Genomic DNA, 26885 nt, shown 5'->3' with positions numbered 1-26885 from the left:
TAATATCCCTGGCTGTATTCTACATGAACTATAAAGTGAACTGGCACCACATCTGTGTTCCCGGCTCAGTCACAGCCTCACCTCAAGCTTCGTCCCTTCCTAATGGCACACTGCTACAGTAATCCCTCTCCATAAAGGGAGGGCAGCTACAGACCCTGGGAATTATCACCCCATTAGCCTGACAAGTCTGATATGTAAAACTATGGAGCACATCATCATGGACCTGATTAACAAAGATATAGGAAATCAACTCTAGACCCCCATGCAATTTGGCTTTGTGAAAGGAGATCATGCCTGCTCAACCTGGTTGATTTCTTTGAGTCAGTCACCAGGGCTCTGTTTGAAGGTAAGGCAGTGCATACAAGCCTACCTTGATCTGGCCAAGCCCTTTGATACCATTCCTCACTCAGGAATTATTGATAAACTCAAACTAGGCATCAACCCCAATATCACTAGGTGGATTGCAAATTGGCTCAGATAGAACAGTGTGAAAGTAGTGGACTCCCAAGTCAGACTTATGACCAGTCATGAGTCTAGTCCCACAGGGATCGGTCCTGGGTCATCTCCTGGTCAGCATCTACTTCTCAGAAGTCCAGACCAACACAGAGACTCTGGCTGACCAAGTTCACAGACAACTGCAAGCTGAGAACCATTATTAACTCCAAGTGATGCAGACATCCTACAGAAAGGCCTCACTGAGACCAATGATTGGTGTTGAAACCATGGCCTTAAGCTTAACTCCAAAAAATGCGTCATCATCCCCTTTGGTAAAAACTCAAGTTCCCAATGATTACCACATCAATGGGAGCCCACTGAACACTTTATAAGAGATCTGGGGACACAGGTTGACAGCAACCTCTCCTTTGACCACCACATTGCCACTGTGGTCAGGAAGTCCCATCTGGCACCTCATTACCAAGGGCTTTGCATCCAGGAAGAAAGAGGTCAGTCTCTCTCTACTCTTCCCTCATTAGACCAATCATACAATACCCCATTTGGCATGTACCTCACTAGACACCTGCAAGAGTGGGAGAGGCCACAGAAGTACCTCACGAAAAGGATCATAGGCATTAAACACGTCCTACATGGACAGACTAAAAAGACTCCAGTTATTTTCAGTCTCATATAGCCTACTTAGAGGTGATCTCTACTCGACTTACAAAGCCATGTCTGACCCAGCTCTGTTAGAAATGCTACATCTAAAGAAATCCCAATCCCTCCTCACCACACACTCCAGAGACCTCAACCTCATTACCACAATCAACAGAACATGCTGGGAGGGACAGGCTTCTCACCCAGAGACTGCCCATGCTCCAGAACAGATTTCCCATACATGTCAAGCAGAGCACCTCACTGACTCTCTTTAACAGGGATCTTGAGGAGTAATAGAAAGTTCACCCTGGGGATCACTCCAGTGGCTCTACTTGATAGAGGTGCTGGGAATTAATGTCGGGCACCACGATGCCAGGGCACTTCTATGAGCTAGGCTTGTAAAGGCTCCAGGGCCATTAGCCTAGTACACAACTATGAATCAATGGTCATCAACAGGTGTGTAGTTGTTACTATATGCATTTTAAATTCTAGACAGACTGTGAAAGGTGTTGCAGAACTTCTCTAAAAGCACAGGCTTAGAATAATGGTAAATCTTAAAGACAGTGCAGTGGGTTTCTTGAGGCAAACAAGGTTTTTGAAACAGGCATAGGAAAATTAAGAGATTAAGAGTTGCACAATACACCTACCAGGTAAAGATAGTTTTGTATTAATTTACATTTAATGGGGTGCAGATTAAGTACAAACAAGTTTAAGTTCATGAAGAATAGCGCATGAAAACATGCAAGCATAGCGCATGAAAACAGAAGTAGAGTACTTCTACCACCAAACTGGTTTTACCAATTTAATTCTTAGCTATCCGAACAGATGAGCTGCACATTATAGTGATGCTAAAACATACTTTATTACTCAGATATACAGTAACAGTCTCTTTCTAGAACAGCCATAACATTTTCCTGCCTCAAAATGAGAGGCATTGTTTGGGGATGTGAGCCTAATAGGACGTTTTTATGTTCGGAACAACAGTAGCAGAGCAACGATATAGTAGTCAGGAGTATTTTTTATCAACCAAGAGCCCTGGGATTCTGACCAGACATGAACAGTAAAGAAATCGTACTGGAGGGGCTTACAAGGTGTTCCAATTGGTAAGTCAGAATCTAGTCTGGTCTCTCCTTCATGGCCTAAAGGCCCCTAAATTCTAAGTATCCAAGTATCAGAGCAACAGAGAATGTGTGGATTCAGAGAGCAATTTTAAGACCGGTAGGAAAACTGTGCTGCTAGATGAGTGCCAGACTGAGTAATTATCCTAGTTAATCATTGCATCAAGTTATTTCCACACAACAGACAAGCTTCTGATTTAGTACACTTTACCTCAGCCTCATTCCAGGACTTCTTAACATCAAAGAATTTGTAACAGTAACCCTGGAATAAAGTCCATCCATCTGCGCAAACCCAGCGTGGAAAGTTCGCTACTTCCACTGTAGGACAGAAGAGAAAAACAAGGTTAACTAGCATTAAGAAATGGATTTCCTACACAAGCTTAACTCTTACTACAGAAATAAAAGGGGTAACTGAATGCAAAAATCATATTTGGACTGAAAGATAAATACTGTACTCTTAAATTTGGTCAAGACTTGCAGTATGACTAAAGCTCTCAGTTAAAAGTAATTTTGGGACTTTCATATCAATTCTAAAAGCAAACACATTTGGAGGAATATACTAGTAAGGTCAAAACTTGTGCAGTTTTTCAACTAGGAGCTGTACTTTATAGTGTTAGCACAACCCAATGCAGTTACTTCTGCCTTTAATTTTCAGAACTAGTATGTTCTAAAACTTGCCTGTACCTCTAAGATAAGAGCTCTCTGATTTAAAGGATCCACGTATAGTATTGACACTTACCCTTTATACCAAAGCCAAGTGTAAAAAGAAGTAAAGTGAAGACAAGTCGCGCCATTTTGTCCATGTTCCAGAAATATTCCAAATACCTGCAAATACAGAAAATCAGCATAAAGCAAAGCATGTCAGGATATACCAAGACTGTAAAAAAAAATTGTCCAAGGCATGTATTTAATGTGGAAGTTTGTGCTTCAGAATAACTACTTAATGAAAAGCAGACAAACTGCCCCTAAAAAAGGCATAAATGACTAACAATATTGAAGCTTCAGGTTCTGACATTATTGTGCAAAAGGTTACCAAGCTGAATAAGCATGATGATTAAGAAATAGGTGAATGTGCTCTTAGCCTCGGAGGTCCTTCAATCTACTAAAGCAAATTTCAGAAGTTGCAATACAACAGACTTGTAATTGCAAAAGATTCCTTAAATCTAGGAGGTGGGATATACTTATCAGCCGATTTGTTCCTTCACTTTGCTAAAGGATTACTGCAACAAAATTGAACTGCTGAGGTCTACAATTTACATTATACAAGACATAAAAATCCTGCACACATTTGACACCATCAGCCCCATCTTACTCTATCTTTTGTGCTACCATTAAACATCTTATTAGTACTAGAAGTTGCTTCAGCATTCATACCAGTTGTGGGCTTGTTTATAAATGAAAGTTTATAGCTTACTGCTTTTAACAGCAAGTCATTTATCACTTGGCAGTAGGCCAGTAACAAGTTTGAAGCAATGGAAAAGATGGAGCCATAAAAGTTAGCAATACATTATACCATTTATTTCAACATTTTAAAGTTAATTTAGTTGAGATTATCTTAATAGGACATACAAAATTACTCAAAATGGTTTTATCCAAATCTGCTTCAGTTTATATCCAAATCTGCTTCAGTTTACATCTAATGTCATCTAAAGAAAAGGGAATAATTTCTAGTCAACAGAATCTTAATCAGCCCAAATAGTACTTCAGTGACGTACAAGAACCATTATCAAAATATAAACTTCAATCCAGTGATTTACTGGAAGCCAAGCAGGTTTTCCACTTGCCAGCTTTCTTGCTATAGTCACAGTTAATAGAACTGCCTGCAACAGTTCTTTGGAAAGATGACTTTGGATAACAGTGCATTTAACAGATGTCCCAACTAAAATTTAATCACAGGGACACAATGTTTTGTCAATCTCTTTGTTTACTGTCAATTTTGTTTCTCAACTTGAAAAGGATAGACACCTACACAGATGAATTTACTCATCCCTGCAAAGTGGATGGGGAAACAAACCCTTGGTGTCACACCTACATCTATTAGGACAGAGGAAGCTTGTAAATTCTTGGCCACCCATAATATATCCACACAAAATCCTTGGGAACCAATATCTAAAGAATTACTGGGAAGTATGGCCAAGCTTAGAAAGGCCCCTTGGGTCAACAGTATCAGAATTCTAGCTGGTGTGTAAAAGAAAGAATTTCAGTCTTAGTACTGTCTATGTTAGTGGAATGTCAATATTTAGACAAAATTAATAATGATTTTTGCAATTATGTGCACTACATCTAGTAGTTTTTTATTTAACTGTTGAGGGGGGGGGGGTCACATAGCTCAACATTTTATGAAATTCTAACCTCCCAATATTTAAGCAGCAAGATCTGGTGGATGACCAGTGGAAACATATGATCTTAAACTTATTGGAAACATTTCAATAACATGGAAATCTGTTCATCTAACCTTAAGAGTGGTAACTTTACAAAAGCAGGCCATGCCAAGGTTGCATCAGAAAATCAGATACCTATGTTTTCCATTAGTTGATTTCTCATTTTCTCAAAGAATGAAGCAAATAGTCATGTTTCATAAATAGGGCAGATAACCAGGGAAGAACTTTGTTCCTTGCTTTTACCAGATACAAGCATCAACTACACATTTAAAACCACCAATATAATGAATGAAATGCCTTCATATTTTTTGTTTTCTATTAAACTTGTGGTTCATTAGTAGTTACTAATCAGATAGTTCAGCAGACCATTAGGGAGCCTAGCCCAACTTTCCAGTTGCCCCAAAACTGGGTCAGATTCAGGCACTTTCACAAGGTCACCACAGGCATAGAAGGAATCAAAGCCATGGGCCACAGGAAATGCCCTGATAGCAGGTCATGACCTTAATCCTCTTCTAGCTACCAGATTATCACCAACTTAATGAACTCAAGGTCTTCCTAATATCTTAGCTGTGTATTATTAGTGCTAACAGTCATATCAGAGTTCAAACCTTATTCATTATAAAACTGCTTTCTTGCTTTAAAGAAATAGTTTAGTTATTGGATCCTTAATGCAGGTGCAAGTCAAGGCATAGATTTTCTAAGAGGGTGGTATCTGATGTTTTACATTCTGTGAGGATACAAAAATGTATCCCCAGACATTGAAGGTAGGAAAATTTTAATAAAGGATTGCAGGTCACAACTTGAAAGGGTCTCGGGAGTAGTTCATCTTATTACTAAACGTTAAATAAAATAACCTAACTCTAAGATTGAGATTTATGAAAGTTTAATAACATTCCCATGACAATAAGTTGTATTTAAACTCATGAAAACAATCAAAATATTTATTCCACGGACAAACATCTAACTTACATTTACCCTAGCAGTATTTTAAGGAAGCTAAGCCCAGAGGAGCAAGTACAACTTGTATTATTGTTCATTTAAAGCATTGACCATAATCCATGAAAACCTCCTTTCCTTTCTGAACTTCATGTAATTAATTGTATCAGGCCATTAAATTTATTCCTACAATCATCTACTTCCCATACAAGGCAGAATCAGACTGGATAATTATGACAACTTATTTTTTCCATTTTATACCATATGACCAACTACTACACAATAACAACTTAAATGCAAGGGCATTTATGTGATGTCATGTGTCAGAACAGATCAAAGACTAATACATGATTTGGTATGATGAAATATATATCAAACACATTTTCAGAGAATTAAAGGCATTAATTCAGATGTTGAGAGCTTTGAATTAAATTCCTATTCATATTTGAGACTCAAAAATTTTCGCAACTTCAACTACATTCCTGGTTGTACAGTAAATCTTGAAATAGTTGTAACTACAACTTAAACACAAACAGTAATATCTAAAAATCACACTAGGTACAATACATCCTAAACTAACCAGTGTGAAAATAAACCCATTAATACAACCAAAAAAGCTAACAGTAAAGGATGATAGAACATATGCAAATCCATGAACAAATATTTGTCAAAAATCCATAAATGCAGTAAAATGCTCATTTTTACACTCACATTATGGTAAGCAACTAATGAAAGCACAACTTTGCAAATGTAATACCACTAGCCCAGTCCCTATGTGCCTACAATATGGTTCAAAATTCCTTAAGCAAAGAGAAGCAAAGTCGCTTAGATTAAACCCCTACTACAGTTGTCTTATCAAGATAATTCCTGAATGAAATATATAATTGTATATCTAGCTCAGATAAATACAGCCTATACATGAATTCACAGCTATGCAAGTTCAACAAAAATTAGTCATAAACCTAGCTACAGCCCAGAGGAAAAGTGACTAAGCATAGCTTAAGTTGTGACACTACATTTTCTCAGACTTTTCTTTTCATTATGCCATTTTCCTTTTACTGGCAGCCACGGTGTTGCAGCATTTACTGTCATCACCTCACAGCAAGAGGTTATCTGGTTTGATTCTCATCTGGGATGCCACCTGTGTGGAGTCTGCAAGTCCTCCCTGCAGTCGCGTAGGTTTCCTCTGGGTGCACCGATTTCTTCCCACATTCCAAAGACATGCAGTAGGTGGATTGGACACTGAATTGGCCATAGGCACAAGTGCAAGTGAATATGGATGAACTACTGTGGCAGGGCTAGCCACCTGGTGGTGTAAACCTTGGCTTGAGATGATGGTCACTGTTGAAGTAACACCCCAATCCCATGTGCAAAATGAGAAAAGGGTTGAGTATGGATAGGATTTCCCTTTTACCATCTGTATACACATCCATGCAAACTTTTCCCTTACCTTCTCTCTCATTTCAACTGTTTGAGGAATAACACTATCAATCCATTTGTGTAATAGTGGTAACACTTAAAAAAGGAAGGTGACTGTAAAGGTGGCTTGGAATAATACAAAGTCTCAGACTCCAAGTCACCTTATACAAAATTAATTTCCTTTCTTCTGTTCTCTCAGTTTTGCTCCATATTCTTTTCCTCATTAAATTTACAGTTGTGTTCATAAGACTGGAAATCCAGCAAGTAATTATTCAGTGTTTCAAAAATGTTTATTTTCCTAACCAATCTGTATTAATAATCATGCCAACTTTTTTGGAAGATATACAAATACTCCCAATATGTAGATAAAAGTATTTGAATTTCTAACAAGGGTCATTATATTATACATTATCTACTTAAAAGAACTACTTTATGGGTAAAGGGAGAGATTTAGATTGATACAAGTATGAGTGAATTCAGAGACCTTCAAGTCCTCGATTTACAATCTAATTCATTAAATAAAAGCCCTGGATGCTAAATCTACATTTGCAACATTGCAGTAGAATTTGGGCTTCAGAAGTTTACAATACACCTAAACCATAATGAATCAATCCAAAAACAGGTTCATACACTTCACACCCCTGCGTTGTAATACTACCCATCTACACAGCCTTACCTTCTGGAATATTTTCCGAGTAAGGCAAAACAAATGTCAATGTCTTAAGTGAATTCAAAATGCTATTAAAGGCTACAAACTATATAGTAAGGTCAGTGCATTCACACACTCTACTCAATACCGTATTAGAATACATAACCTAGAAGTGTATGTAGAAGCCAGTGTCATAGCCAAAATCTGACTGAAAAAGTGCTATCACATAACAGCCAGCATGAAAAACTGTTTTTTTGAAGATTATGTCTTAATATCTTTCAAAAAGGTTTTGCAATGCCACACAATTTTGTTTTTGAATTACTGTACTTATGGAAATATTGCAATTCTTTATAATTACTAACAGTTATTAGTATTTTAAAAATGGTATTCTATAAATGGATAGTAATCTCCCACTGACACAAGAAATCATGCCCCTCAGTAATGCATACCTTTGTTATAAAAATAATGTAAAATGAACATGTTAAAATTCCACTTCAGAACATCCTACAATTAATCTGTCAATTGTACTTACAAGAATTCCCAAACCTGATGTTGGATGTAATGCTTACCCATGATATTCACATGGGCATAGGTACATCCATTTATCAGAGAGACATGGAAGAATCATTACCTACCTGCACCCCCATCATATTTTTAAGAATATCCTGGAAAATCAAATTATTAGAACATAAAGACTCTGCACAAGGAATGATTATCTAATACAAGAAACTGAAAAGATACAAAATATTTTACAAGAAAGAGAACATCTGGAAAAAGAAGATCTAAGCAGCTTAATAATAGAGAAACAAATGGAGGACTATTCTTTAGAAAGATGTGATGGAATATAGAACTGGTAGAGATGTTTCTACCTCTAATGGTACCCTCAAATGTATGTTTATCTACAGTTCTGATTCCAAGTTGGTCTGTGACGCTACATAAATATTGGTCTGACAGAATGATAAAATAAAAGATAGGAGAAGCATCATGATTCATCTACAAAAATAAAAAGAACTTAAAAAGGATATTATGCCATAAGGATGTTGTCATTAAAAAATCTTGAGTCCAAACATAAGAAAGGCACATGTAAAGCACGCCCTTATATCAACACTAGTAATTGTTTTACACATCCTGTCTCGAACCAACCTTTTCATCTTCCTGGACATGCCATGTGTCTTTCTCGAGACTTGGTTTATCTCACTAGCTGCAGACATTGTGCAGCTTTCTTTGTAGGTAAAACTAATCAATTATTTAAGGTCAGGATCATGCAACACCTACAGGATATCAGCAAAGCAGATACCAAGAATGCCTTAGCCAGCCACATTATACAGTTCCCAGCACATTATGGTATTAGACCTCATCACACCCAATCCACGTGGTGGAGACCTTAGAAATTTCACAGAAGTACGGGAAAATTTGCTAGCCCCAAAATTCAAACTTTTCCATTTGACCTCAGCTCTTTTTTTTTTTTTACACTGTCGTTCTTGATCCCCTACTTCAGCATACCCATTCTTTATCCTCTTAAGTATACGAGGCCCACTGAAGTTTACCTGGACCTCCAACTGCCACTAATGTTTTAACTAGCAACCTGTTATTAATGTTATCAATCTTACTGCAGCTCAGTTCAAAGGCTGAATGGATATTTCTGGTACTTGGGCTGTCCTACAATAAATGCTCTCCCATCAAAAAATTCAAACAAAATCATCAGAAAGCAGGTCTGACAAGTGTGGACAGCTGCAACCAGAATAACTATTAGTCCTTCCTGTCAAAATTCCAAGAATTTCCCTACTTGTTGCTGCTTATGAAAGGCAAGTGTTAACTGAATACAGAGTGTTCCCTTGCAAATAAAGGAGATGGGTAAGAATGCAGTTTAGCACCCTTGCTGTTATAAAAGCAGTCGCAAGAATGTACCAAAAAAAGTGAAGTAGAAGACTCCTGCCCTGTGCTTCTCCCACTACAGATCACATAGCACAACACAAAGGAATATTCTATATGGAGACCAAGCAATATTTATATAGAGAACAAACTAACAACTGGCTTCTACAGATAACACAGGCTTGATATTTGCACGTTTGTTTTAAGAATCAAGACAGACTCAGCCAGTCTTCACTGTGCATACTGGATGACAATAGGATTTATGCAAATTACCCCTTAAAGTGTTTCAGCTACACAGTGGCTTTATTGTCCTGAATGTACAGTCATGGGCATTCAGAAGCCACACACCTGAAACACTGGTTATATCCTTATGGTGACTTGCATATATCCCATGGGCCTTCACTACAGGTGGTTTAAAGTATTACACAGTGAATACTCTGCACTTGGCTGGGTCTGGTTCTTTCTTGCAGCTTTCCCCCCAAATGGTTTGTCTGGGCCTTTTTGTCAAATTTGAGAAAGGACAAAACGAGCCAGCACAAAGGTTAGAGCAAGCAGAAACCTTCTTTTATTGTGGCATATTCAAACAAAAATGCTGCAAACCAGTTTCGGCCTGAACAATGGCCTTCATCAGTGCAAAAAAAGGAAAAAAAAAAGTATGAATAGTGCATCCTGGTGTTCTTTATATATTGAACAATTTAAAGATATATATACACATCTAAAAGAATCCTATAGAAATAAGTTCATGAAAACAACTTTTAAATGAGATAAAACAAATATATAAAAAATCTACAAAAATAATAAGTTACCATTTATGGGAAAATTAGCTAGTTCAAACCATGAAAACTCCCAATTCAAATCCATGTGTTAAACAGATTATATAAATGCATAGCCAGCAGAAAGCTTTATCCATATTCATTTAACCCAGGTTTGAACAAAGCACCCAATTTGGTAATCCATAATATGTTTCCATGTCGTCATGCCAGCCTGCCTTAGACATCCTCGGCAACTGAATCTAGTCTATAATGGTAAATTGAAATTGGGCATTTTGGTGAGTCAAAGTATGCTTGTATAAAGCATTAGTTGACTTTTTAGTTCTGATTGCACTAAGATGCTCACTAATACGAAATCTCAGTGGTCGGGAAGTTTGCCCTACATAAAATGAGGTGCATGTACAGGTGGCCAGATATACCACCCAATCTGAACTGCAGTTACCAAAAATCCTAATATGAAAAACACGTGAAGTGTTGGCACTTAAATTCTTTTATTTTGGCCATATACCTGCATGCACTACAATGGCCACAAGGAAATGAACCAATCAATGGATCTCCAAATATAGTGGTTTGTGTAGATGTAATTGGGTGAAGTTTTTTGTAATATGTAAAATGTGAATTCATAGTCCTACCTCTACGATATGAAAAGGCACATGTTTCAGGTAATATATCAGATAGAAACTCATGTGCTCTTAAAATACCCCAATGATGATTAACTATATTCCTGAATGAAGGGGTATTATTTCCATAAGTTACTGTAAATCTGATGGGTTGAGCTGGGGAACTGGTAGAGGCCTCCTGTTCATGTTTATATGTTAGTAATTGAGAACGTGGCATATGCCTAACCTCATGAATGGTCTGGTAAAGTTGAGATCTATTATATCCCCTTTGAATAAATCTGTCACAAAGATCCTGTTCACATTCCGCATGGGATTTAGTAGATGAACAAATACGTTTCATGCATATAAATTGGGATTTAGGGATGTTGTTGATGTGGCGGGGATTGTTACTAGAAGCGTGTAAAAGAGTTAAGTGTGGAAACTTTCTATGCACGCTTGTAGCCAGAGTATGATCAATTTGTCTGGTTATCTTAACATCCAGAAAAATGATCTCCATTTCTAGCAATTTATATACAGCACTTTATTGCCTGCTGCATAGTTTTTAGTGTATTTTATTGATATTAACTAATCTGCACGGGTAACTGATTTGTTTGCAGTTAAAAGCATTCTGTAGAGTCTCTTTGCTCCTTTATCTGTTTGAAAATTTTCATTTTGTGGCTTTCTGTAGTGTTTACTGTCTGTAGGCTAATAGCTTTAATATTGGTTCCCACCCTTATTTGGTGACTTTGCAGTTGCCCACCCCTACTGTAAATCTGATCTGAGACACTCCTATTAGCTCATTCTACCAAATACAGAGAGAACATCTGAGAAGGCCTTCTGTTTCTCCTTTTTCCCTTTCAAAAACACCATCTTGTTTGCTAGTTTCCCACCTTTCCTAGCCAGTCCATATCCCAGGCTTTGCTTGTCTAAGGACCGTGTTCAGAGCTATCCAGACCTTGCTGTGGTAGACGGAAGTCCTACTGCTTACCAGTGGGAGTGGTGAGCATTGTCCTGCCTATCTACATGAGGAGTGGTTTCCAGCTCTGAAATTGTAATCCTTTTTGGGCTGATTTCTATCCCTTTCAACTTTCTGGCTTAAAAACACGCATGTTTGCACATTTTTCACATCGTATGCTCTTCAAATTTTCCCTTAGAACTAGCTAGTTTCTCAGTAGTAGCACTAAAATCTGAACCCCTGTGACAAGCACGTGCTCTAAAACCTGCTGGAAAGCACCAGGAAGCCTGAAACTGATACAAGCACTCAACTCTCCTTGTCAATAAGGAGAAATTAATCATAGGCACTAAACAGCCTATAATTGCGTACCCTGCAAAGGTAAGGGAAAACAGCTCTTAAACTTTACAAAAAAAAAAGCACCTAACAGGCATGTCCAAGGGTCAGCTTCCGGTGGTTTCTCCTGTCTACCTGGTGAATCTGGGCATACTGGGGCAATGTGGCAACTGCCTCATGTACACAGACAATCCTCTCCTTCTACCACCCAACACTACAACCTGCGAGAGATGCACTTACATAGCCAAACTGGAAGCAAAGCTCTCTCTGGCCAAGGTTGTGCTAGACAGTCAAGAGGAGAAGGTTAACACCTGCACTACACCTCAAGCAACTCATAGCCCTTCAAAACCCACACCATCAACACCCACACATAGCAACACTAAACCCACATATGCAGAGGCCCTAACATTAACCTGCCCAAGCAACAAGGACCTCCTAAGTTGAAACGCAAACACCAGTCACAACCAAAGTGACAACTCACACCACCAGTGTGCCACCCAACAACAGCCCTAAGGCACGACAATGTACCAAACACCATCATAGGTGAGACTGTAGTCAGGCACACTGATGTCCCACTCACCAGACTGAACAAGTAGAAAATTACAGTCCGCTGCCTTTCAGGTGCCAGGATCCGCCACAACACATGCACTCAAGTCACTCCACAACAAGAACAAGTACAACTCTGCCATTGTCCATGCTGGAGTGAATGACTTGAGACGTACCTCCTTGGACTACATGGAGAGACATGGAAGAGCTCTTGGATCATGTGGCCCAGGCAGGTACGACCCTAGCCCAAAGTAGCATCCTGACTTCACCCAGAAGGATACCACAGTATAAGGACAAAATGATAGACTTCAACAATTGGCTAAGCGGGATCCAGTATTTGTCTGCCTGGGAAGACATGATCGACAAACCACAATGCTTTGCCAGAGATGGTCTGCACCTGTCACCCCTGGGATTCAGGTTACTGGCTAAAGCTCTTGCCACCCCTATAGTGCCATTTTTAGGCAAGGTTCAAAGGATAAAACCACCACTGTAACAGATACAAGGATGCAAAATCTGAAGGTAATGCTACTCAATGCTAGAAGTCTTAACCTCCTAAAAATGGAGAACATCGATATCTGTGCAGTAACTTGAGACCTGGTTTGAGGCTCCAGAGAGCACCCTTGCAATACCAGGCTACAACTTTTACCACACTTTTCGGCTACAAAACCAAGACCAAAACACTAAAGGTGGAGGAGTGTCCATATTCACCAAGGATATTCACACCTCCAGGATAGTTGCCCAACACAATGCATCTGAAATTCTCCAGGTGCAACTAACACTAGGTAAGACTGCAATCCAAATTGTAGCTTGCTACAGATCCCCCACCATGCCCCAAGATTCTCACTACACCTTTCTAAACGTACTGGAAAAATATTAAGATACAACCAAACACCCTAATACTGGGTGATTTCAACTACCCTGTCATTAACTGGGAAAACTACTTGGGTACCAACTTCTTTTCCCAACGGTTCTTGGAATTCATAAATTCCAATGCCCTGGATCAACTAATCCATTGTCCCAATTATCCTAGACCTGGTCATTACCAACATGGGAGATAGATGCTCCATACCAGTGGTCACCCCCTCATTGGGTCAGGTCAGACCATAAGCAAATCACCCTTGACATCCACATCCCACCCCCCAGTAAGGAAACTTCCTTAAACTTCCCCAAAGCCAACTTCATGCTACTGAAGTCAGAAGTGACAAATGTCACAACACCCATGCAGATGGGATCTGAAAGTTTGACTGCAGAATCCTACACTAAGGCACTGTATGAGCACATCAACTCGTGCATGAATCCCAAATAGAACCAAGATGCTCTTCTCGAAAAAAAACAGGAAGCCAATCTGGTGGTCCCCCACAACAAATAAACTATACAACAGAAGGACGAAACTGTTGCAGAAGAGAGGAACATCCCAGGATGCAAAAAAAACTCCCTCACCAGCCTCAGTAAGAAGCAGAGATCCCCCAAAATCCTCAAAAGCTAGTTACTAAAATAAAATTGCCAAAGATTCCAAAGACAACCACAAGGCATTCTATAGTTATGTCAAGAATCTAAATGACAATGCTCAGATCTGCTCTCAGCTACAACAGAATGGCATTAAATACACTGATCCCAAGGATATTGCCAATATCCTGGCAGATTTAGTGCCAACTTCACCCCCCGCTCACCCCCTAAAGGGCCCATCTCAATACAAAAGATTGCCAAATTCCGGTAATCACAGCCACACAGGTAGAAACCACACTCTCCAAAGCAAAGAATACAGCATCCATGGGACCAGATGACATCCCAGGCTGTGTACTACATGAACTACAAAATGAAATGGCACCTCACCTAAGTGTCATGTTTAATCATAGCCTCACCTCAGGCTTCGTGCCCACTGAGTGGCGCACAGCTACAGTTATCCCACTCCATAAGGAGGGGATCCGCCTTGGATCCCGGGAACTACCATTCCATCAGTCTGACAAGCCTGATCTGCAAGGGCATGGAATGCATAATTAAATATTACCTGTGGCAGGCACCACTTTTAAAACTACAAACCACTCTGCTACAGGCCCCATGAGGAGCTCAGAGTCTCTCCAGTAAGTGTTTTACAACTGTAAATGCCTATTTATGTTGAATTGTGTTAGACATTTTACAACTGTATATGTTTATGTTGAATTGCGTTAGACATCTAATATGATTTATGCTTTATTATTGGAAGTTACTATGCCATGCTAGCATTTTGTCTGCACCAAGTTGTTTTTCGTATAATAGTATAGTCTATTTGCATAGCTGCACCTTGTTCACTAATGTTATTTATGTAATTGTGTTGTGTGTAGACAGCTCATACTGGTGTCTAATTATTTCTATATAATTGTGCTGTTACTTTTGGATAGAATCACATTAGACAACCTTGACAGAGTGCTGCTCGCTATATCTGTGACTGCATAACTGTCGAGGTTTCTTCTAACAGATTTTTTTTTCCAATTGGCTCAGTATCTGCATATATTAATAGTTGGTTCAAAACATTTTCCTGCATACAGTAGCTATTTGCTCAGTTTGTTTTTTGTAATCTTTATAATATATCTTTACCATCTCATAGTGCTTACTCCTCTCTGTACTCTTCTTTTCTAGACCCAACACCACTCTTAAGTATTCAACTGCCGTATCACCTTTATCATTCTTATAAAAAAAGCGCAGTCCGGGTCTGAACCGTCTGCAAACAACTAAAGTTAACTGAGTATGTGTCTACCTGTTTGAGCCAATATTCATTTTCCCCTGGAGAGCACTCTGCTTTGGCTTGTAAGCAGCCCCCCCCCCCCAACACACACACACCCCTTCCACTTTATCTCTTATTCCCTTCCGTTAGCAGATAGTATCCATAATCTGATCAATACTGTGTGTTTGTTAATTTATACTGAGACCACAGTGGCCTACTGATACAAGGTTATCCTGTTTTTCCACCTGAAAATGGTTAAGAAATGACTTGCAGTTTCAGAGCAGTCCTTGGTCAATTATGATAGTTTCTCAAACACTAACTTGCCTTTGCTTTGGCTCATTAGCAGCAGTACAAAGAACTGCCTGCTCACACCCTTGTTCTCCTCTCCCCTCCCCCTTCCCTGTTTATTACCTAAAGACAATCACAAAGTTAATAAATATTACCTGTGGCAGGCACCATTTTTAAAACTACAACCACCCTTGTCACTATCATATGTTCATTCATCAGTTAACTCTGTTACCTGATAGTTTCCAGCCCCCTCATAAGAGCAACTAACAGGGTCTCTACCAGCTTCACTCCCCACCCTGCCCCCTATTCCCTCCCACCCCTAGTGGTCCCAACTTTATTACACTCACAAACCCCTCCCATCTTTCCAGTAGCCAACCACAGCGCTAACCCAACACTACCTCCTCCATCTTCCCACTACTATCACACCTCCTCAACTAACATGTACAAGCATACCTTACCTATGCTCACTGCATGCACTCTCCTTGCATATCTTGCATCCTACTAAAGCTCTATAATTCCCGCACTCTACCACTACCACTGTACTACTACTCACACCACCACTCATGTCTCACCCTCACTCAGCTCCCCTCCCACCAATTCAAGAACCATCCCTATGCACCCCCCACATATTCTACCAACTATATTACTCAAACAAAGCATCCCTACAACTTACAGTAACCCTCCCACCATACCTATTACCCAAAGAGCACAATCATAAAGTTTCCCTTATAAACACATTCAAAAACAGAGAAAACTAATAACCTCATGCATATCAAAACTAGCCCTAAGTGGAGATATCCACCCCAGCCCTGGCCCTACCATCTCCAATCCACCCAACCCTGGCCCTACCATCTCCAACCCTAGTCCTCATAAATCAGACTAGAAACCAGAACTTCTCCCATATTACAGCCAATAGAAAGCCAAATGACTTCCTTCTACTAAACCCAAATGTTACTCAGCATGGTTTCCAACCAAACCATAGCAACACCACTGCCTTACTCTCCTTTACTAACACTATCCTTCAGCATAGAAACAGTGTCTTTCTCTCCTCTGCTACTTTCCTAGACCTATCTAAAGCATTTGACATGGTCCCACACAAACAACTTATCTCTGTCCTCAATAACCTGTCCTCAATAACCTGTCCTCAATAACCTATCCTCACAGTCACCAACTGGTTTCATATCTCCCCAACTACCTGTCTCCATAGGGGTTCCCCAAGGATCCATCCTTGGACCCCTACTCTTCTCTGTTTTCACAAATAATGTAGCCATTGCCACCACACATGGCACACTCATACAATATGCAGAGGACTCTACCATCATCTGCTCAGCCCAGTCCCTACCCAAACTGCAAAAAGTCACACAGGAAGCCTTTTCCTCCGTTGAAACTTGGTTATCCAATGCCCAATTAATACTCAACTCAAACAAAACTAAACTACTCATCTTCCAACCCACCAAACATACTCAAAACAACTCTCACTTTAACATCACAGCAAAAGACAACACCACTATATACCCAACTGAACACACCAAATTGCTAGGAGTGGAAATTGTCATTCACATATCCATGACCATAAAAAAGTCCACAAAATACAGAAATAAGCATTTTCTCACCAAAGCAGCAAAGATTTCAATAGCAAATTCCCACCTCATCTCCACCCTACTTTATGCCTCTCCAATATATACCAACCTAAGGAAATGCGATCAAAACAAGCTAGAGACCTGCTACAACAAAATTGCCAAATTCGCCACAGGGGCATCCTACCGTAGTCACCACTGTCTCTCACTTGCTGAACTGGGCTGGCTTGAACTCCCTCACCTACTTCAATGGCATCAACTCTCACTCGCCCACAAACTAGTAAACCATCCACTAAATGTCCCATCCCTCCAGAATCTACTCCAACCCTATCGCACCACCAGACCACTAAGATCCAGCAACAAAAAATCACTTGCAGATCACTAAAGCCAATAACTCTGCTGGTGAAGCACTATTCTCTTGTACCATAGCCAAATTATGGAACTCCCTCCCACAATTACCTCTGTACCATCATGCACCCACTTCAAAACGTTACTAAAAGTGCACCTAAAAACATACTGGCTATGCCCTTGCAAATCACCCACCCCATCCAACCACTACCTTTCTTTCACCCACCCCATCCAACCACTACCTTTCTTTCCACTCCATTAACTACCTTGATTATAGCAAGTTCAGATGCTCATAAGCCTAGTACTTATACAGCAGGAACTTATTTTAACATTTGTTAATGTCTGTTATGTACTTCACAGATAAAGATTCTAGTTGTCTACTGATGTACTATGTTCATCTGTAAATATGTTGTAAGTAATTGCTATGTAAATTGTTAATCGCTATGTAATCCAATGTAACTACTGTCTGTTTAATTTAACTGTGGATCTTTTCTCCCTGTGCCTCCGCTGAAAATGGACCTACGCCCAGTCGGACACAACTGGTCAACAAATATAAATAAATAAAAATAAATAAATAATCATGGAACTTATAAACAAAGACATTGGCAACCTTCAAACACTGGATCCCACCCAGTTTGGGTTTGTGAAGGGCCGATCTTGGCACCTGAATCTGACTGACTTATTCAAATCAGTCTCCAGAGCTGTGGATGAGGGTAAGGCAGTCCACACAGCCTATCTGGACCTTGCCAAGGCCTTCGACACCATCCCGCACTCTGGAATCATAGATAAACTTACTAAGCTGGGCATAAATCCCTACATCACTTGATGGGTTGCCAATTGGCTTACTGACAGAACCCAGACTGTAAAAAGTAGCAGACTCCCCAGCTCCAGACAAGTGGAATACCTCAGGGTTCAGTACTGGGACCACTCTTGTTTGGCATCTACTTCTCTGAAGTACAGGCCAACACTAAGGGACTCTGGCTAACAAAGTTTGCAGAGGTCTGCAAACTGGGAGCAATCCCTAAATGATGTGGATATTCTACAAAAGGGTCTTACAGAAACAGATGCCTGGTGCCAGAGCCATGGGCTCAAGCTTAATGCCAAGAAATGTATAGTTATTCCCTTTGGAAAAAAACATGTACCCATGAATTACCACATAGGTGGCAGGATGCATCGAAAGTGTGATGAGAGACTTAGGGACACAGGTGGACATTGGTCTCACTTTCGATAACCACTTTGCCACAACAGTCAGGAAATCCTTCTATGTGGCACACCTCATCACGAAGGGCTTTTCATCCAGAAAAAAAAAAAGGAGGTCATTGTCCTACTGTACTCCTCCCTCATTAGACCCATTAGAGTATAATGCCCAGTTTGGTATGTACCTCACAAGACATCTGAAACAGTTGGGAAGGCCACAGAAATATCACTAAATGAATCACAGGCCTAAAGCAGATGCCATATGCTGACAGTTTAAACCCCAACTATACTCTGTGGCATATTGTCTACTCAGATGCACTCTCTGCTTAACATACAAGGCCATGTCAAACCCTGAGCTGTTGGACATGCTCCACTTAAATTCCAATCCCTCAGAGCTACACACTCCAGGGATCTAAACCTTGTCATCACAATGAACAAAACATGCTGGAGGGATAGGTTCCTGACCCAGAGACTCCCCATACTCTGGAATAGACTGCCCATACATGTCAAGCAGAGCGCTTCATTGGCCCTCTTCAAAAGGAACCTTGATGATTGGATGGGCGATAGGAAATTCACCCTGGGGATCATGTCAGCCACCCTGCTAGACAGGGGTCCAGAGAAGTAAATATTGTGGGAAGAAATATCCAGGGAATTATTATGGCTGGGCTTGTATAGGCCCTAGGGCTGATAGCCTAGTACCAACCTATGAAGCTATCCATTTTCAATTAAAATGCCTTTTCCCATCCCTCTACACAGATCTCTCCTTTTCTTCGGGAAGCTGTTATGTCCCTCAGCCTTATTCACAAGCAACTCCAGTCTTTAATTTCTGTACCCCATTCTTATCTTCCATTAGTTTTGTAATTGTCCTAGCATTTCTGCATACTTGGTCTTGCTTTACCATCTCTCAAGTGCCTTCTTTTATCCTCTTCCAGACTTCCTATTTCCCCATAGGCCGATTCAGTAGCCAATGAAATAACCTATCCTCCTTTGTAGTGTTGCCAGCTTCCTGTTTCTCTTTGTACCAAAATCTCCCTTAAATTCCAGTGTATAATAGATTTATTGTATTCTCCATCCATTCTTTATACAAACATGCAGTCTTGACCACAGGTCAAGTGTAACCCACTTCCTCTTCCCTTATTTTATTTTTAATTTTATTTTTATTTTTATTTTATTTAACATTTGTTTACCGGGAAAGTGTGACTTGGAATGAAGCCAATTTCAGCAGTGGCCTGGGGAGAAATGCTCCAGACGCATGTCTTTGTAACATGGGAGGAAACCCACACTAACGCAGGGAGGACATGCAGACTCTGCACAGAAGCCAGCCAAGCAGAGAATCAAACCGGAGAACTTCTTGGCCACCGTCCTTGAGGAAATAAACCTCCACCGTCCTTGAGGAAATAAACCTCCAGTTCTTCAATCTTCCCTCCACAATCTTTTCTCCTCTGTTTTGCACCATTAAAATTCCTTGCAATGAACCCATAGAAATCCTCTGCTCCTCTCCCACCAAAAAAAATCCGATTCATGATGTTCTTCCTCAGAATCAATCTTACCTTCCTACTGCCCATTCATCTTGCATTTATTATTATCAGTCCTTAGTCAACCTGAAGACACTATTCAGCTCATTTTCATTTTAACAGATTTGGTGCTGAAGATTAGGGTAATGATTGTATACCTTTAGTGTTGGACATCTCCCATATGCTAGGGACACAACACTTACTTGCCCTCTTCAAATTTGCATCTCAAGCATGCCACATTACCTTTCTTGCTCTACTGTAATACCTAGGAGGAAGATACCATTCAAACACTTCTGCAAGACGTAAACTTGTACTCAGTCCCTTAATGGAAGTAATGCAGTGCTATATCCGTAGGTCATCCATATATTGTGTTTGCACTGTTAACTTGCTACCTTTAGGGAATGACACCAAACTTAATCCACCCCATGTATGTACACTTACACTGCCATGTGACCTATTGTCCCTCTATCTATACCACACTGGTAACAGATTTGACCACCCCCTTATTTCTACACTTGCATTTAAAAGCCTATACTTCATTCTACTGTTCAGTTTGTAGGATAGAGTGCAGTACAAACTCAATGCAGAAATACATTCATACCCAAGCCTTTCATTACCTCAGTCCTGGATAATGATACAAGACTTCTGTTGTGTCCCCATCTTGCTCAACTCATTTTGCATTTCCTGAAGTCCAAGCAGAACAGTCCCTTCCATTCAAATGACTGATACCATCATGTTCAGTCACGTTGAGAGGCACATGCCCATTGGATTGTTTAATTTTTGCATTCTTCTTTACATCCATTCTTTAAATGGGTAAGCCCACTGGACACTTACTCAAGGGAGATCCAGAAACACTGTCTAGTTAAGGGACAGGATCAGAGCTACAGCGCACAAATGGAGGTTATTGGAATCAAACCCAGTTTTATGGGCCAGAAAGCAGTTTAAACTCAGTTCTAGTCTGCTGCAGCAACCACCTGGACATTAACTTCTCTGCCTCACCTCTGGGCCCACCTAATGCATTACAATATCCGTTCTCTAACCATTCCCATTGGTTGAGGTCCAAAGTTGCATTTTTTTTTTTTTTTTTTTTGCTAAAAGGCCTACACAAAGTTAATTATCTGTGCTGCTTGCTGATTACATAGTGCTTCTGGAGAAGCATTTCACACTTTATCCAGCTGCCTTTTCAATGCCTCCCAATAAGAAAAACTTCCACCCTCATAATGACAGTCATTCCTGATGCATTCTCTAGCCTCATTAGGAAAGTGTCAAAAATGACACCAAACTGGCATCTGCACCCACAGCCTCCTACATTTGTTTCCTAGTCCATTTTTTTATATAGGAGATCTAGGTATAAGTCTCAGTTGACAGAGGTGCATCATAACAGAATGGTTGAAGTGTCAGGTGGATGGTTACAGAGGAAAAAAAAAAAGTTTACTATTTAATTTCAGTTAGCAACATTTTTTTGCCTTATCCACTGCTGAACATAGGTGCTAGTTTCTGCCTATTCCATCCATATGCAGTTTAGGTTACAGGCAACAAAGTGCTGGTAAAAATGGAGCTCCTACTCTCCAAACTAATGTCCATTCTGGATCTTCAGCTGATTCATCTTAGGCTCCATTACATTTTCTTGACATTACAGGTGGTATCTTTCCCTGCACTCTACTCAGACAAGTCATTTGTTTACAAAGGTGCTACAGTTGCTGTAGTCAGCATGTTAGTTGATGAGCTATCCTGGCCTACCCTGTCAGCATGCATACCATTCTCTCAATTTTGAATGCAGAGCACTGTTCTACTTGGGATTTCTTTCGAACATCCTCTAACCTCAGTGACGTTGCTCACAATCTTAGCACACCATTTCAATAAAATTGCTCCTAGTTTTTTTAGTTTTAGGAATGTTACAGGAGGAGCTATATTTCAAGCTGCTAGCACATATGGAGACAAGTACATAGTTCAGTGGCCAAAATAAGAGCATGCAACTGCTAACAGTGAACCTAACTGGAGCTAGAAAACATGCAGTAACATGACTGGGGAAACTACAACTGTGTAAAATCTTACCAAGATGGTAGAGGTCCTTTTCTTCACTGCTGCGGTATTCTTAACAGATGGGAGTCAGTGCTGTGGAAGCCCAAAAATCTGGCCAGTCCAAAGACTGCTTGTTTCTTTTAAAAGCTATGCCAAATGTAACCCAAATGTTCCTTGCGTAGCATAGGGCATAAAGGTGATGTTCAGACCTACCATAAATCAGAACTGAATGCCCCCAGTAGGGACAGTGTCCAAGAAACCCAAGAGGTATTTTTTTTTTTTTTTTTTTTTTTTTTTTTTTTAACAAACAGGAGACTGCCAAAGCTCAAAAGAAAACTTGGGAGGGGAAGGCACAGAAGAGCCCCCTGAAAAGCCATTAAGAACGGCACTGGCAAAAACAGCCCTAACTCTAGATGTACCATCCAACTTCTAGTGCTTGATAAAGTAAAGTATGCACAGAAGTCCAGGTAGCTGCGTCAAGAATAGAATTAGTATAAGCACCTGAAGAATCTAGTAGAATGAGCCTTAACTGAAGGAAGGCTCTTGCCATGAAAAGTGCATCAAAAGGAAAAAACTTGGAAATCCAAGAATAAAAAAAAAAGTTTTCTTGGATACAGCAAGTCCCAAAGATCTAGGATGAAATCAAAAATAACTGATCAAATTTTCCAGTAGCTTTAGTCTTGTCCAAATAAACCCCCCAAAGTATGCAGCACCCTCTGTCAGACTGCAGACTGGGAAAGAGGCGTCAGACAGAGTTAACTGATGACCCATCACTGAATCAGTTACCTGATAGTTTCCAGCCCCCTCATAAGAGCAACTAACAGGGTCTCTACCAGCTTCGCTCCCCACCCTGCCCCCTATTCCCTCCCACCCCTAGTGGTCCCAATTTTATTACACTCACAAACCCCTCCCATCTTTCCAGTAGCCAACCACAGCATAAAGAGTTGGTGCACAAGGACACATTGTCCTCATGAAAGACCAAAAAGGAGGACAAACCATAAATTGCCTGCAACCCAAACACCTGACAGCAGTAAGGGCTAGCAAAAGAACACAGTCTTCCAGGAACAAGGCTCAAAAAGAGACCAAGTCAACTTTTCCAAAACAAAATTAAGAGCCAAGGGAGGAGGAACCGTCTTCCTGGGAGGTCTAAGAAATTGTTTAACTTCAGATCTAGAAGCTAGAGAAGAAATAGTGGGGCCTTAATAGAACAGGCTGACCAGCATTGAGCAACTCCCAAATCAGAGACATCCAAAGAACATCCACAGTAAGTGGGCCCCAGTTACTAGAGACCAAACAGAAAACCTCTTCCATTTGAATAAGTAGGATTTGAATAAGGATTTCCTGGTAGTAGTTTCCTGATCTCCTGCAGGACTTGCAGCACATCCTCAGAAAAAGTTGTCTAAGGAATCAAAATCCTATCACCCACAGTGTCAGTTGAGGCAGAGATTGGAGGAGAGATCCCTTCTCTTGTAGTGATTAGATCCACCCTACAAGGTTACTTGTGATGACTGCCCCTGGATAGATGCAGAAGTAGAGGGAACCAGTGCTGTTGCGGCCAAAAGGAGTCACCAACAAAGATTTTGGGAGCATCCTGTTGAATCTTGAACAGGACTTTTTGAAATGAGAGGAAGGGGAGGGAATGCATAAAGAAACATCCCCTTCCAAAAGGAGAGAACATCCACCTTTCACACCAGAGGACCTGGGACTCCGTCTGTTCAGAGGAGAGGCAAAAAAATCCACTCAAGTACTCCACTGGTGGATAGTGTCCAGAAATACATCCCTGTGAAGCATGTCTTTGTGGGACTGAGTTAAGGACCTGGCTCACTGTCTGCCACAAGGTTCTGACCGGAAGGGATATAAACTGCAGAGTTGCTTGATACTGGAAAGCAAGATCCCATACCAGAAGTGTCAACCAGTAAAGATAAGATCTCATTCCTCCCAGCTTGTTTTGCTGATATACCAAATCACTGTGGTATCATCTGTGAACACCTTGAGTCACCCTGGAGAGAAAGAATGAAAGGCCTGAAGAGCCAGCATAAGAGCTCTCTCTTTTTGACACCGATGTGCTTCTTCTGCTGATGAGGTTGCCACACCCCCTGTACATTTTGGGAGCCAAATGTCACCCCCCACCCCATGCCTGAAGTGTCCGATTCCGGAGAGTGAAGAAGGGGATGAAAAGGGATCTTGGATTCAGAGACAACTGTTGAATCCAACAGATGCATAGTTTGGAGCCACACTGACTTCAAAAACCACAAACATCTCATGTGAAGCTTGGCCAGAGGGACCATCAGAATGGCAGATGTCATGAAATGTAGAGCTCTCAAACTCCCTGATGGTAATAGAAGCCAATGGAAGAGGAGTATAAAAGAAAGATCTTTGGAGGGGGCAGGGATGCAAGCATTGGCACCTTTTGACTCCTGCAACCCAGAAAAATATGATCCTGAGAAGGAGTCAGAAGACTTTGAAATGTATAGTGATCCCCAGGATCTTTAGGGAAATGGCAAAAGAAATATTTTGCAAAAGGGTCACTGGGGAAGACGCCTGAAATCGACATGTCATCCAAGGAAAAATCTGGATCTCTAGAAGCCGGCAAAAAGCAATCACAGATGCGAGGCATTTGATGAAGACCCATGGGGCATTAGAAAGGACAAAGCAGAGACCTGAACATGCCAGGAAGCAGAGAAACACAAAGCGTCCTGAAGAGGATGGATCAGAATATGGAGAGGAGCAGATCCATAGACACCATATAGGCCCTGACGGAGCAAGATAAACAGAATCTGAATGGACAACATCTGAAAGGAAGGCACAAAGTGTTTAGATGAGAGAGGTCTAGAATAGGTCTCCAAGTGCCCTCTTTTCTGAGCACTAGAGACAGTCTGGAATAGAACCATTTCCCCCTTTGGGACACAGACACCTCTTGAATAGTACTCGGAGTAGAGAGATTTTGAAGAACCTCTAGGGGAAAAAGAGAAGTTGTTCCCAATGAGGCTGAGGAATGCCCATTAAAAGGATGGGATTTCCACACTATGAAGTGCCCCTAAAAAAATAATCAGATGAATCCTGAGTAATCTGAAACCAAACAAGAAGTGAGATAAAGGCAAAGAAAGGGGAATGTGGCTGGGAGGAGTCAGAAAGCACCTAGTTTGTCTGGAAAGAAAAGCTTCAGAGTCCCTGAAAACTGAGAAGCCTAAGCAGGAGGAGCCCATTTACCATTATTCCTACCTTTAGTAGAAGGGTAGTATTGCCTATGAACAAAAGCAGGCTTAGTGGGGTAGTTGCTCTAAAACTTTAGGCACAGAAGAAATAAATTTTTAAGCTCCTGTAAGGCCTTACTCTTATCCTGAAGGGACTTCAACTGGCAGCAGCTTCCCCAAACAAACGTTTGCGATCCAGAGGAGCATCTGTCAACTTAGCTTTGATATCAGGTAGAGGTTGAAGCATAAGCAAAGAATACCTCCTCATACCTGAGCCACAAACAGCAGCCCTAGAGGAGAGACATCTGCTGCATAACTAAATGTGAGGGGGACTTCCTCTCAAGTCATTCATCATTCAATCAAGAGAACAGAAATTTTTACCCTTGAAGTCTAGAAACTCAGAAATAAGTTTATTAGCTTGAGAAAGAAGAGCCAATACACACACACTATATTTTGTAAGCCTAGCCAGAGTGTTTGGCTTTCGCCACCCTTTTAGATTAGTTGACTGTGCCCCTTGTTTGTAGTCACAGTAGATAGCCCTTTTAAAGGTTATCCTACTGTGCCTCTGTCTAGCAGGGACACAGAAGAGATCCCGGGGGTAAACATACGATCTCCCATCCACTCGTCAAGATTTCTCTTGAAGAGGGTCAGTGAGGGGCTCAGCCTAACATGGACTGGGATTTTGTTCCAGAGTGAGGGGATCTTCTGGGATATGAATCTGTCCCTCCAATATGTCCTATTTATTTCTGTGCTAAGGTTCAAGTCCCTGGAGCGTGTAGCTCTAAGGGATTTGGATTTCTTGAGGTGTAGCGTGTCCATTAGTTCTGGGTTGGACATGGCTATATACGTCAGGCACAGATAGCCTCTGAGTAGGTGGTAAGCAACTGAGTAGAGCTGGAGTTTCTTTAGCTGAACTGCATAGGGCATCTGTTCGAGACCCTTGATCCTCTTGATGAGGTACTTTTGGGGTCTTTCCAGTTGCTGCAGGTGTCGGGTAAGGTACATCCTAAATGGGGCATTGTATTCAATTATAGGCCTGATGAGTAGAGAGGCACAATGACCTCTCTTGATCTAGATGTGAACCCTTTCATGATAAGGTGGGCTATATAGAAGGTCTTTCTAACCACTTTGGCAACGTGATTGCCAAAGGAGAGGTTACTATCTACATGGGTCCTCAAATCCCTAATTACTTCTTCTGTACTTAATGGATTACCACCTATGTGGTAATTTGTGGGCACTTTATTTTTCCCCAGTGGGGATGACTATGCACTTTGGCATTTAGCTTTAGGCCATGGTTTTGGCACCAGTTATCCATCTCTGTGAGACACTTTTGGAGGATGCTCGTGTCAGCTGGAGATTCGACTATGGCTCCCA

At 40.8% G+C, this 26885-nt stretch overlaps 1 protein-coding gene across 2 annotated transcripts in view; it reads right to left on the bottom strand.

Annotated features, from left to right (window-relative positions):
• LOC122811890 (lectin-like) overlaps positions 1-26885 on the bottom strand; it is a 108775-nt gene that overhangs the window by 24499 nt on the left and 57391 nt on the right. For both annotated transcript variants that reach the window (XM_044084033.1, XM_044084032.1), the window contains exons 2-3: positions 2950-3035; positions 2422-2528 (exon numbers count right to left, since the gene is read on the bottom strand). In XM_044084033.1, coding sequence (XP_043939968.1) covers positions 2422-2528; positions 2950-3013 — 171 coding nt within the window. In that variant the 5' untranslated portion in view covers positions 3014-3035. The remainder of the gene's footprint in view (positions 1-2421; positions 2529-2949; positions 3036-26885) is intronic.

Source organism: Protopterus annectens, chromosome 9.part0 (genome assembly GCF_019279795.1).
Source record: "Protopterus annectens isolate FY-2018-M chromosome 9.part0, PAN1.0, whole genome shotgun sequence".
Lineage (NCBI taxonomy): Eukaryota > Metazoa > Chordata > Ceratodontiformes > Protopteridae > Protopterus > Protopterus annectens.
This window is presented reverse-complemented; position numbering and strand designations above follow the sequence as displayed.